Source organism: Nicotiana tabacum, chromosome 12 (assembly GCF_000715075.1).
Source record: "Nicotiana tabacum cultivar K326 chromosome 12, ASM71507v2, whole genome shotgun sequence".
In the NCBI taxonomy this organism is placed as follows: domain Eukaryota; kingdom Viridiplantae; phylum Streptophyta; class Magnoliopsida; order Solanales; family Solanaceae; genus Nicotiana; species Nicotiana tabacum.
In genome coordinates, this window is record NC_134091.1 from 127,881,715 (window position 1) to 127,894,476 (window position 12,762).

Genomic DNA, 12,762 nt, shown 5'->3' on the forward strand with positions numbered 1-12,762 from the left:
CATTGCTGTATTTTATGAAATAAATAAAGTTGAGGATAATAAATTGTTATCTAATAATTGAGGTGTTAATGATATTGGTGATTAATGAGTTTTTCTTATTTTATTTTCCTTTCGCCGTCCATTGCATGAGCTTAAAGATAAGCAAAATCTTATAGACATTGCTTTAAGATTAATCCATATATTCAATTGAGGCTGTTTATCGTTTTATTGTTGTCGTTTTGCTTTCAACTTGTTTACTTGAATTAAACATTAGAAAATAAAAATAAAAAATAAAAAAGATAAGAGATTAATAAATTGGTGGATTTAATCAAATAACCTCGATGCAAAGGCGGATATAACACTAATGCAATACGTTTTACTGAATCTAATATTTTTGATACAGATCATAAATTTAAAAAATAATAAAATATCAATAAATATTAAATTTTGAATAATAATATTAAGATTATAACAAGTTCAATAAAAATTAAACCATCAAGTTAAAATAATATATACGATCTTATTTTATCGGTTGTTATAACTCGAGATATATATATTTTTTTATTTCTCATTTAGTATTCGATATTTATATTAAAGCTTATATTAATTCGAGTTTACATTGTGTAAAGTTCATTAATGGAGGAACCGCTTCCTATGAAAAAACTTTCATTCTCAAAATTCAAGTTCATTGTACCACAACCGTAAATAACTATCACATATACAGACATACAGTTAATGAAATAAAGAAACGAAATTTACTCGTGCTATTATTAAATCCAATAATATATCTTAATATTTACAAATTAAACGAAAAGTACAGTCTTAATTAACTATAGAAAAATAACAGTTTATTCCAAAGAGTACATTTCAAGAGCACCATTCATAGTAAGTTTTTTTTTTCCTTATCACACAGAGAGCATTTTCAACAACACAAATTGGTGAATTACCGTTGAAATCTCCTTTCTTTTTATCCTTTTCTTATCTATTTTACTCTCTTCAATTTTCAGAAATTCTATCTATGATATCCGTCTGTTATCTCGTCGTCGCATGATCAAATCTCACTCTGGTTAGTTTTTTCAATTAGAAGTTTCAGTTTTTATTTGTTCGTGTATATTTCTCTTTTGTCATACAGTCAAAATGCATGCATTAGGCTCTAAAATGAAGCATTTTTTGTGGATTTTGCTTGGATTTTACTTTGATCTCGATTTTCATGTCTTACTTAAAATTGGGGGTTTTCATTTTGAGCTTTATATTTTTTTATTTTTTTTATTTTATATATATATTTGCAGGGATCAGTTACGGTTAATTTATCTCAACATTCATCTGCTTTGTAATTACTTGAAGGCAACATCCGGGAAAAGAACCGATTTGGATGGTAAAAAGGTGCGGTTTTGAGTTTCCATATTTTACTCTTTTCATGTTCTTGTGTATCACTTGCATGTTTACTTCTGTAATAATGCTGATATATGTATTGATGAAGAAATAGCAAACAAGGGAAATCCCAAAAGAAAATAGAAGTAGAGGAGGAAGAATAGATAGAAAGATAGAAAATAAGAACTAAATTGATAGAATTAGGCCGCAGTTTGTATTTAACACTAATTACATTCTAATTACGTAATAATTGATCCTAATATATCGAAGATAAAGGAAGGAGATTACCAAAGAAGATCCACACCTTTAATGGCAATCCAAGGAGTTCTTCAAGAATCCAAAAGGTCTCCATAGAACCTAAGATAAGCATATCCAAAACCAGTTAAAAATCTCGCACTACTCCAATTTATACCTACTAGCTAAACAATGACCTTAGGCCCGACTTCAACTATTCAAAATTAATAGCAGTCCTAACATAACTAAAGGGGTCGCGAGGCCAGTGAAGCGTGTGGGACCATGCTTGAGTCATTCTGAAAGCTCAAATTGTGATAAAATCTTGGTCAACTTGTGGTCAACGCTGGTCAAGCCCGTGGTCAATACCAGTCAAACTTGGTCAACTCTCGATCGGCCCTTCATAAAGCCTTCCAGTCTTCTTAATTACTAAAGTTCGTAGCCATGCTGTTGTCATGTGTGTCCTCATAATAAGCTTTCTTTTCTGATTTCAGCGAAGAGAAAATCAAATGGAGACACTTTAGAAACAATTATTCAGAAAGGTAAAAACTTTATTCTCATAATTTATGTATCTACGACCGTCGCTTATAAGAAGGTTAAAAATGTAGGTTTAAAATCGTTCACGTGGTTTATAGGTAGAGTTGTTTGGGAATATATTAAGCAAGTTTTAATTTGGTAATCTTGTTCTCTTGGCTGTGCCTTTATTAGAAGTTCCTTGAGTTACTTGTACTATTAGGTTCAGAAGTCTGAGCATGTATGGTAAAGAATTTGATGCTTTTCTTATAACTTCATTTTTAAGAAATCTGTTTGGGCCAACCCTTAGGACCGACTGCGACCTTTGAAACCCGAGGATATTGGTCCATCCCTTTACTATCCACTTAAATACCATGGTACATGTCTTGAACCTGTGACCTAAGTCACAAGTCCCTCAACCTTTGCCACTTGAACTAAGTCTTGGGGGCTTTAATAATTCTATTAATTATGGAAAAAAATTTAACAGCATATTATGATTCTATGAAGGACACAATACAAATAGGAATTTCATGAGTGCACCAAAAAAAAAACTAGAAATGAGAGGCTATAAATATACATAGTCATTCTCTATTCCTTCAAAAGCTCTCCTATTTCTCTCTTTCTACACGGCCAACATGATTTCTAATGGTGCTACATCCCACGCTCATTGGCTTCTCTTCTTGCTTCTAACGTCAGATAGCCTCCTTTACTGTGCATCACCCATTGCAGCCCAAACGAGCGCAAAATCTCACACCACAAGCAATTTACCCCTTGACAAGTAAAAGGAGGAGGTCCACATCTTCACCTGAACTTTTGCACATAAAGCACCAGCTGACATATGTAATGCCCATTTTCTCAAATTCTCAGCTGTCAGGATTGTTCCACTGTTGCTGCCTGCTAGCCAAGTAAAAAAGGACACCTTTTTTGGTGGCGTGGTGATCCGAACTGATAAATGTTGAAAATCCAGTTCCTCCCTCGGCAAGAGCTGATGACAATATGACTACACTGAAAAGTCTCTTATCTCTTTCCACCCTTCACCCACCTCCAACTTCCATGAGTCATGACTAGCGCATGATATAGTTGGTTTGTAAAGCATTTCAGCCAGAACTTGAAATTCAGCTGCTTCCCAGTCATGAAGTATTTTATGCTATGTGGTTGAAGATGTTTACTGTGGAATTACACTCCTGTATTGATGGCTTAGTTTTGTCACAAACATGGTGTGTATGATTTTTGTTAATGGTTGAGAAATCCGTTGTTTCAGCTTGTAAACTCAGTGGCTAATTCCGGCTTTTTGCTGCCCTTCTCCACCCAAAATACTGGACTAGGTCCAACACTAGGTTTCAAGCTCGTCATGTACTTGCCACACATCCAACCCGTACTACCTTTTTCGTTGAACCAACACTAGGTTTCAAGCTCGTCATTTGTATTGAAATAATGACACTGATACAGAAACAAATCTACAACAATTTCTGTATCAGTGTCATTATTTCTGTCGTATCTTCTGACAGTAATTTCTAGATTCAAAACTCTTCCGGATATTTGAACAATTAAGTCAATGTTTGCTTGACGCCTTTTCACTTTCATTTCATTAACTTACTTTGTTTGATTTTGTCTGGATGTTGTTATAAGATTGGGATATAGATTCTCAATTGGGATGCTTTTAGTCTTTACTCTACTGCGCATGGAAATGCCGATTCTCATTTCTGATTTGAACGTTTGATAGTTGGGTTATTTTTACTGCTGCCCGCTGAAGCTACTTTTGAGCTATAAAGATCCATTCATTGGAGGCCACTCCTATTTAACTTATGAATCTTCTCTCAGCTAGATCACATAGAAAGTTGATCTTAAACATGATTAGGTATACCCATGCCTGATCGATATACTCTTAATGCCGTTGATAATTGTTCAACCTATTTTATTTTGTCGACTTTATGTTCAAGTTCTCATCTTCTTCTCCATGGCATAATCATCAGAACCGATCAAGTGGATTGAATGAACTTACTGGTGCCTATGAAGCTTGTCATATGAAGCTCGTTTTGGTTTCCAAATGAGCAGTTATGCTCGTCAGTGATCTAATACTGCCTGTCAACTGAATCCAGGTCAAATTTGATAGTTGAGGGGGTTCAATCTTTAGAATTATGGTTGATTTTTGCTATTCAAAATATGTACAGTGTTATGTATAAAAGACGAGGAGGGAAGAGTTTTATTGGAGGGGGCACAGATTAGGCAGAGATGGCAGTCTTACTTCCATAAACTCTTGAATGAAGAGGGAGATGGGGGCATTGTGCTGGGGTCGGAGCGGCAGCGAGATTTTGGGTACTGTAGACGTATACGAGTGGGGGAGGTTGTAGGGGCTATGTGCTGGATGAGTAGGGGTAGAGCGACTGGGTCGGACGAGATCCCAGTGGAATTCTGGAAAAGCGTGGGTAAGGAGGGCGTGAAATGGCTTGCTAGGTTGTTTAATGTCATTTTTAGGACGAAGAAGATGCCCGAAGAGTGGAGGCGGAGTATGATGATTCCGTTGTACAAGAAAAAGGAGGATGTCCAAAACTGCAACAACTATAGGGGTATCAAGTTGTTAAGCCATACGATGAAAGTGTGGGAGAGGGTGATTGAAGGGAGGTTGAGGAGGCGTGTGTCCATTTCCGAGAACCAATTTGGTCTCATGCCGGGACGGTCAACTACTGAGGCCATTCACATTGTGAGGAGATTGGTAGAGCAGTATAGGGCGGTGAAGAAGGATTTGCATATGGTGTTCATTGACCTGGAGAAAGCCTACGACAAAGTCCCGAGAGAGGTTCTATGGAGATGTTTGGAGGTTAGAGGAGTGCCTGCAGTGTATATTAGAGTGATTCAGGATATGTATGATGGAGCTAAGACACGGGTTAGGACAGCAGGAGGAGACTCTGACTACTTTCCGGTTGAGATGGGGTTGCATCAGGGATCAACACTTAGCCCGTTTTTGTTTTTCCTGGCGATGGATTCTTTGACGCGTCACATTCAAGGGGAGGTGCCTTGGTGCTTGTTACTTGCGGATGACATAGTCCTGATTGATGAGACGCGAGGTGGCGTTAACGAGAGGTTGGAGGTCTGGAGATATACCCTAGAGTCTAAGGGTTTCAAGTTGAGCAGGACCAAGACAGAATACTTGGAGTGCAAGTTCAGCGGTGCTACCCAGGAGGCGGCCGGGGATGTGAGACTCGATACGCAAGTCATTCTCAGGAGAGAGAGTTTCAAGTATCTAGGATCTATAATTCAGAAGAATGGGGAAATAGATGAGGATATCTCACACCGTATCGGAGCAGGGTGGATGAAGTGGAGGCTCGCTTCCGGTGTCTTGTGTGATAAGGATGTGCCGTTGAGACTTAAGGGTAAGTTCTACAAGGTAGTGGTTAGACCGACTATGTTGTATGGGACAGAATGTTGGCCAGTCAAAAAGTCTCATGTTCAGCAGATGAAAATAGCGGAAATGAGGATGTTGAGATGGATGTGTGGGCATACTAGGTTGGATAGAATTAGGAATGAAGTTATTCGAGATAAGGTGGGAGTGGCCCCTGTGGAGGCAAAGATGCGTGAGGCAAGGTTGAGATGGTTCAGGCATGTCAAGAGGAGAAGCACAGATGCCCCAGTCAGGAGATGTGAGAGGTTGTCCTTGAGAGGTGAGATGAGGGGTAGAGGTAGGCCAAAGAAGTCTTGGGTAGAGGTGATCAGGCGGGACATGGAGCAGCTTGAGCTGATCGAGGACATGACCCTAGATAGAAGGGTGTGGAGGTTGAAGATTAGGGTAGAAGGTTAGTAGGTAGTCGTGCGTTTCCCTTTGTCTTCTCTAGTTCGATAGTATTAGTGCTAGTATGGTACCCTTTTTTTCCCCTTAGTTTGCTATATTTGCATGCCTTGTTCCGTTACTACTTGCCATCGGTAATTCCGTAGTTTGCTAGCAGTACTTCGTTCATATTCTCGTGTGCTACCTTGGATTTATTTCTCTAATTATACTGTCTTGCTAATACTTGTTATCGGTACCCCTTTCATATTCTTTGTTGCTATCTTAAATTTAGTTCTCTAATTATTTGTCTTGCTATTACTTGATATCAGGGCTTCCTTCACCTTCTTTAGCCGATGGTCTATCGGAAACAGTCTCCCTGCCCTGGGGCAGGGATAAGGCTGCGTACATCCTACCCTCCCCAGACCCCACTTGAGGGATTATACTGGGTTGTTGTTATGTATAAATGTGAAATCTTCAGTTGTTATTTTATCCTACACCTATTTTGGTAGATGGTGTGACTAGTGGAAATCTTTGAGTGCATAGCTTCAAATGGGTGAGTCTAAAAGTGTGATTGTGGTCGAGAATTGCCCAAGACTTCATTGTATTGAAACCTCATATGTTGCTTGAGCAACTTTTCCTGATACGAACAAGTGTGCCTCGTTAGAGTGGCATGTTTGACTCCCAAGGGAGAGGAAAGAGACAAATTGATTTGGAATCCTTTAGGCAACTTGTGCTTACTGAATTGCCAAAAAGGTCCTGTAGCCACTTGACTTTCAAATGAGTTGAATTTTTTGGCCATAATGCTTTATTATTGTCATGATTTTGTTTTGACCTCTGTAGCTGTAATCCTCTCCGTTTTGCATGTTCTTTTGGATCTTTACTTGCCCATACTAAAGCGTTCAAGATGTGATCAGGTTCGCGATGTGCATCACTTCCATCACTCATACCCTATATTATAATGGATTCGAAATTGCAATCAACAGTTACCCCTGAAACAATTAGGTCTGCCATCATAATAATATACCTTTCGTGAAGTCATCTTGGAAATAGTAGTTTGAGGAAAATTTGAGTACAGGAAGAGTAGCTTGCCGTTTTTGCTTCATTAAATTCTCGTTTCTGTTCCATACAGTCTGGTTTGTTTTTTACCAAATATAACTGCTCTATTTTAAGCAGCAAGTCATGCATAGCTCTGTTTTTTCTTATCAATATCTAGGTGGTGTTTTGTGCGATGAGTTCAGATTTTTGACTCAAAGATCATGAATGTTAAAACTTTTGAACGGAAACTACTAAACTTTTAGGTTTTATTGAACTGTACTTATTGAAATGAATATAGACAAAGATATTATAATAAAGTATCAGTTGACCTGAACATTATCTTCATTGAAATAAGTGTCAGCTGGTACTCACTTAAGTTTGTGCAATCTCTTACAATGGATTTACGTGAAAGTTGTATTCTGATGCCTGTTTCTTCTCCAAGCAGGCATTCTCCACTAAATTTTACTGGATAAAATCGCGCAAAGGAATATGTCCTATAGTAATCAAATAACTGATTTGGAAGCAGACCAGCGAAGTCAAGATGTCCATCCGGAGCCTTGTGCTTTTTACCGGAGCTTAACAACTTTTCCGCAGCCTAATGTCCATGCAATATTACCAGCTCCTGGAAATGCTGGTAATTTCTATTTGCACCATCCACAAGACTGTCAAGAGGGTGCATTAATTTATGGGATGTCGCAGTACAATGGGGTTCAATATCAACATCCTGCCTCCAATTTCGCCCCAGCCATTGCTTCATCGACAAATCATTATAACCATTACGTAGCTGCTCCATCTGTTTCTAGAGATCTCCAGGTTGCAGTAAACCATGGGCAACATGAGTGGCTTCCATTTTCAAGCACTCAAGGCACCTTTGGAATTAATGTAGACAGTTATGGAAGGAACAATATTTATGTTGACAGTGTCAGAGGCTTGTTTAAGAGAAAGATTGCTGAAGGGATTCCCGTGAATTTTCAGTATCAGCATGCCTTGGTAGGCTCCAGTTCTTCTCTTGCCCCAATGGGTGCTGCATCGTTTATACCACCTGAGTACAGAAGAAATGACTCATCATCGTTCATCGAAGATGGAGCACTGAGAAGTGTGAGGGACATATCTGGTGCTAGTGGTCCAGATAATGTATTAGGACACAACAACAATGATCTGCTTCAAGGAAACTATGTCGGCCAAGCCTGTCAATTTCCTGGAAATTATTGGTCGGGCTTGCAGTTCAACAGCAGCGCTAGAGAGACTGAATCTTGGGCCTGGAATCGTAGTGCTCGTCTACCTTATCTGCCTGGTACTTCCTACTCATTTTTTATTTATGACTTTTATGGATCTGTTCCAGCCTACATTTTTGTTCAGTTGCTAAGGGATCCTGAGATGAGCTTCTGTTTCTTTCTTTAATGAGAAATTCTTGCTTTTAACTTTCCATTTTATGTTATCTTTTGCCTAATTTGTGGATAAATTGTTTCGTAGGATAGAAGAGTTCTTAACATCTTCAATTGCATAAAATGAGAAATACTGACATGAGAGTTCAGTTATAGAGGGCGGGGCGAACTATTCATATTTAGGGCACAAATTTGGAGAGATTCGTGGATGGCTTCGATGTACCTAATTTACGAACAATAAAAGCCGTGTTTTTTTGACAAGGAGAAAATAAGGAAAACTCCCTCCATCTCTCTCCTGAATTGATATAACTTTTTAGGAATTTCCACAGCAAATTTCTCCTGTTTCATGCATTAATTTCTTTGCCTATTCTCAACTAAACACTACCTATTCTTCTCTTCATTTAATGTTCATCAAAGTTGGTGCTGTTTTATGTTCCGTTCTAATAGTGCCACTGCTATGTCACCCAGTTGAACAGTATCTGTATCCGAGCTTTCCTTCTGCATTCATGTATGGTTAAAAGGATATATTCACAGGAAACAAGTCTTACCCTTTCTTTTCATCCTTACATTATTTTTCCAAAACCTATTTCATATTTGTTCAAAGTGAAAAAGTTAACTTTGTTTTATGCAGAATGATTATATAGGATTCATATAGCTGCCCAGTGAATTTTGAATTGAGGCATAGTTGATTTGATTGATTGAATGATTTAAGAGTTAACCTTAAGAAAGCATTGCAGCTCTCACCTTTCTTTTTGTACTGCTCTAGGACAGTCTTCTTTTTTTGCCCTTCCCCAAATCTTCAAGGGAAACTCAAGGTCTTTGTTCAAAGTGATAAAATTTTAACTTCCTAAACTAATTACATGTCTCTTCTGCTTTTTTTTCTTCCCATTACTCTAGGTGATACTCGAGGTTGTGAAGATGGTGGAAACTTCAGTATGCGAGGTTATCAAGTAACAGCCGGCAATGGAGGTTTGACTAGTTTTGTGCACCCATCCGTTCCTCAAGGGCACCCAAACCTTCGTCATTTGCCCCCAAATGTACAAGGAGTGAGACCCCACATTATCACCCTCCCTCCACAAATGACTGCTTCTTCACACAGACACCTCCCGAGTAGCTCGTTGAACAGCTCTATCAATCCATTCGCCCATGTGGAAGCAGGGCCTAGATATATTAGACCATTCCCACCGACTGGGTTTAGATTGTACAGGCCCCAACGAGGAGAATTTATGCATGAAACAAATGTTAGACATCACAACCTACCTAACATGAGAGTTTTTCCTGAAGATGTAAAATATGTTTCTGTTTGACCAGATTTCCAGATTTTTTTGTCACATAATTGTCTAATTCCGGGCAATAAAATTTATGGGGTTGAATGTAATGGGTTATTCTTTGTTTGTGGTTGTATGCAGGGAGTGGCAATGTTGGATATTCCTGACTACCATGAAGTGCGTGATCCTGCTGATCAGCATGGAGAGATGCGTATGGACGTAGATCACATGTCTTATGAGGTAGGAAGATAGTAGGTTCTTCAACTGTATGTACCGGTTCGTATTTATCATGATGGTTAATGAGTATTATAATACTTTTCCATTTTCCTTTTTTTGGGGGGGTTAGGTATATATACTACTTTAGTAATGTTCATTTTAACAATTTATTTGCTGTAACTTCTGGAAACAAAATTTAAATCCACTTTAAAATCCTACGCCAGGAGCTTCTTGCATTGGGAGAGCAGATTGGCACTGTAAAAACCGGGTTATCAGAGGAGGTCATTGTTAGCCATTTGAAAACAAGATCATTTTCATTATCGGTAACTCCTTGCAATTTGGAAAGGGCTGCATGTTCGGATCACAAGACTGATTTCTGTGTCATATGCCAGGTATTATCCGTATGCTGATTTACAGTTGACATGGGAAGCATTTGTGTATAATTTTTTGGAGGGGTCATTACTCAATTTGTGAGGTGTTTTCAGGAACTTTTGATGATTCCTGTAGCTTAATGAGTTTTTTAGTTTTTCGGGTTCATTCATGCCCACTGTCGGTATTTTTTTTGTTGATAAAGTAATAGTTTTATTAATAGTTTGGGCACGAAAAAGGCCCTTATACAGGAAGTATACCAAAAAAGTAGAAAACCTACAAAATGATATGGTTCTATACAAACAACACCCAATCCTCTATACATAAAGGGATCTCACAGTTGCACCAAAAAGAAATGAAGGATAAAGAGGCTATTCGTCAATCGTATAAAGTTTATCTCAATATCTTCAAAAGCTCTCCTATTTGTTTCTCTCCAAATAACCCACATAACTGCTAGTGGAGCAACATTCCATGCCCTAAGTCTTCTCTTTCACCTACCACAATTCCAATTGAACATCAACACAGGATTTCCCACCATAACCTCGAGGATACCGACATTAAAGGAGGAGATGGTCAACGTCTTCACACTGCTGGTATTATGCTGTCATTGCCTTCCTAAATCTTTGCAAGGCTTCCATACCTTATAAGTTGGATAATTTACTAACTTTTAGTGTGTACGGAACAATGTTACCATGGCCTCTCGAAGTTTCTGAGCATCTTGTTTTATCCATTCCTTCATAAGTTGAGCGTCCTACTTATTACAATTCAATTGTGTGCTATTACTTGTTAGGTTACTAGCTTTGCTATTCATTGTAGTGCGTCTTTTATTGCTTTTTTATTTTAAACTCTGATGGCCTGCATGTATGTAATATTATTTCAGTCTGATTACGATGATCAAGAGAGCATCGGGACACTCAAGTGCGGACATGAGTATCATGCAGATTGCGTAAAGAAATGGTTGATTATGAAGAACAATTGTCCCATCTGCAAGTCCACAGCATTGTTGACGGAAGGAAAGGATTTGTGAAAGTAAGCGATAGATGGTCACTGGATCTATCATTAAAAGGAACGATGATTTTTGTTTTGCTAAGTATTTATTCGCGTTCCTGAAACTGTACTATATTTTTGTACATACTCGGCAGGGTATGGCGAATGGTCAACCTGTCCAGAAACATCTTTATTGGCGCTATCTCTATCGCCTGAAATTGTACAGAAACCTCTAACTTTTGTTTGTCGCCTGAAGTTGTACAGAAACCTCTAATGGGAATGTCATTTGATCTTCTTTTTTTCAGCTACTCCTGGATGTTCTGTTAATGTGTTCTTATGTATCAAGGGATACAAGGATCTGCACAGTTTAATGCTAATGCAATATGGCAGAGAATTGAAGTTGATTTTGGTATAGTTTTTTGGAAAAATTCTTTTAAACAATTTTAGATAAAATGCGCCTTCAGATTCATATTTGAGGTCATATTTGGAAATTGTTCTTTGATTTTTAGTTTAATATATGACGGTTCATAAGCAAGAAAAAACCATATAAGAGTTGCTTTTTAACATGTAGCAAGAAGAATATATACTTACCAAAAATAGCAAAAATGGATATGCACAAGTATATAAGTTATAACCATACTTGCCTTTTCTTTTTTGCTGTTTGGCTGGAAAACTATTTTGTAAAAAAGTGAATGTTTTTTTACAAAACTATTCTTCAAGTTTTTGAAGCAAATGCCAACAGATCATTTGCTATGGAACTATGACTAAATGGCAGATAAAATAGAAGGTGAAATTGTATTATTCCATGCCTAGTTTATAACAGAAATGCAATTTTGATTACACACTTTTGCTTGTGCACATAATACTTTAATTTTAAAGTCTGTACAAAAATAAGACTTCATGGATAGGCAATTGAACAGGAATAGGGATAATAAGACAACATACAAAGTAAAATAGCGTAAATTAATTTGATATAGATCGGCACATATGCTGCTGACACAGTGGAGGATAGAAGCCAAGTGAGTTGCTCTATTTATGAAGTTAGAATGAAGATTGACAAATTAGACCACCGGTAACTTTAGTAAATGTATTTTCGAGAACTTTAAGGCCGTAATTGAAATTAATGGATTAATTAGTTGGATCCTAGTTTGAGTCATGAATATAGAGTTTATTAGGAAGTACTATAGTAGTTTTCAGCTAAATTACAACTTGTTTGGTGGAAGAGTATGGTGAGAAGGTGTATGAGGAATTTACAAAGAAAGAGAAATGTGGGAGAAAGTCTGTGAAAAGGAAGATTGATGACAATGAGGAATCTGGTTCCTCCAAGAAGGCCAAGGTGGGTGTGGCCAGGGATGAAGGAAGAGAAAACTTGAGAAAACAGAGGGTGCTGTGGGGCGAAACATTTGCTCCTAATATTCTTGACATGACAGGGATGCGCCAACTGGTGGATATTTGTCAGTTTCAACAGTGGACACATCTGTTCACAAATGAGAGCCCTAAAGTGTATGAGGAAGAGGTGCGTAGTTTCTATGCAGACATGTTCACAGTAGCAGAGGACAACATCTGCTTGAAGGTCAACGGTGTAGACTTTGTGGTAGACGAGGTTGTGTTGGGAAATATTTTGGGAGTACCTACCGGAGGAATA

At 38.0% G+C, this 12,762-nt stretch overlaps 1 protein-coding gene across 5 annotated transcripts; it reads left to right on the plus strand.

Annotated features, from left to right (window-relative positions):
• Nucleotides 1–813: 813 nt before the first annotated feature.
• LOC107824568 (putative E3 ubiquitin-protein ligase ZFP1) lies at nt 814–11,529 on the plus strand. 5 transcript variants are annotated; one of them, XM_016651369.2, is made up of 8 exons: nt 814–864; nt 987–1,045; nt 1,269–1,362; nt 7,338–8,186; nt 9,175–9,563; nt 9,687–9,785; nt 9,986–10,153; nt 11,011–11,529. In XM_016651369.2, the coding sequence occupies exons 4-8, from the start codon at nt 7,382–7,384 to the stop codon at nt 11,155–11,157; spliced, it is 1,608 nt and encodes a 535-aa protein (XP_016506855.2). In that variant the 5' UTR covers nt 814–864; nt 987–1,045; nt 1,269–1,362; nt 7,338–7,381; the 3' UTR covers nt 11,158–11,529. The 5 variants fall into 5 exon arrangements, with proteins under 5 accessions (XP_016506855.2, XP_016506854.2, XP_016506857.2 ...); XM_016651370.2 differs by lacking the exon at nt 814–864 and adding an exon at nt 2,076–2,123 and having other exon boundaries at nt 884–1,045; XM_075227075.1 differs by lacking the exon at nt 814–864 and adding an exon at nt 2,076–2,123 and having other exon boundaries at nt 884–1,045; nt 9,175–9,518.
• The last annotated feature ends 1,233 nt before the right edge of the window (nt 11,530–12,762 follow it).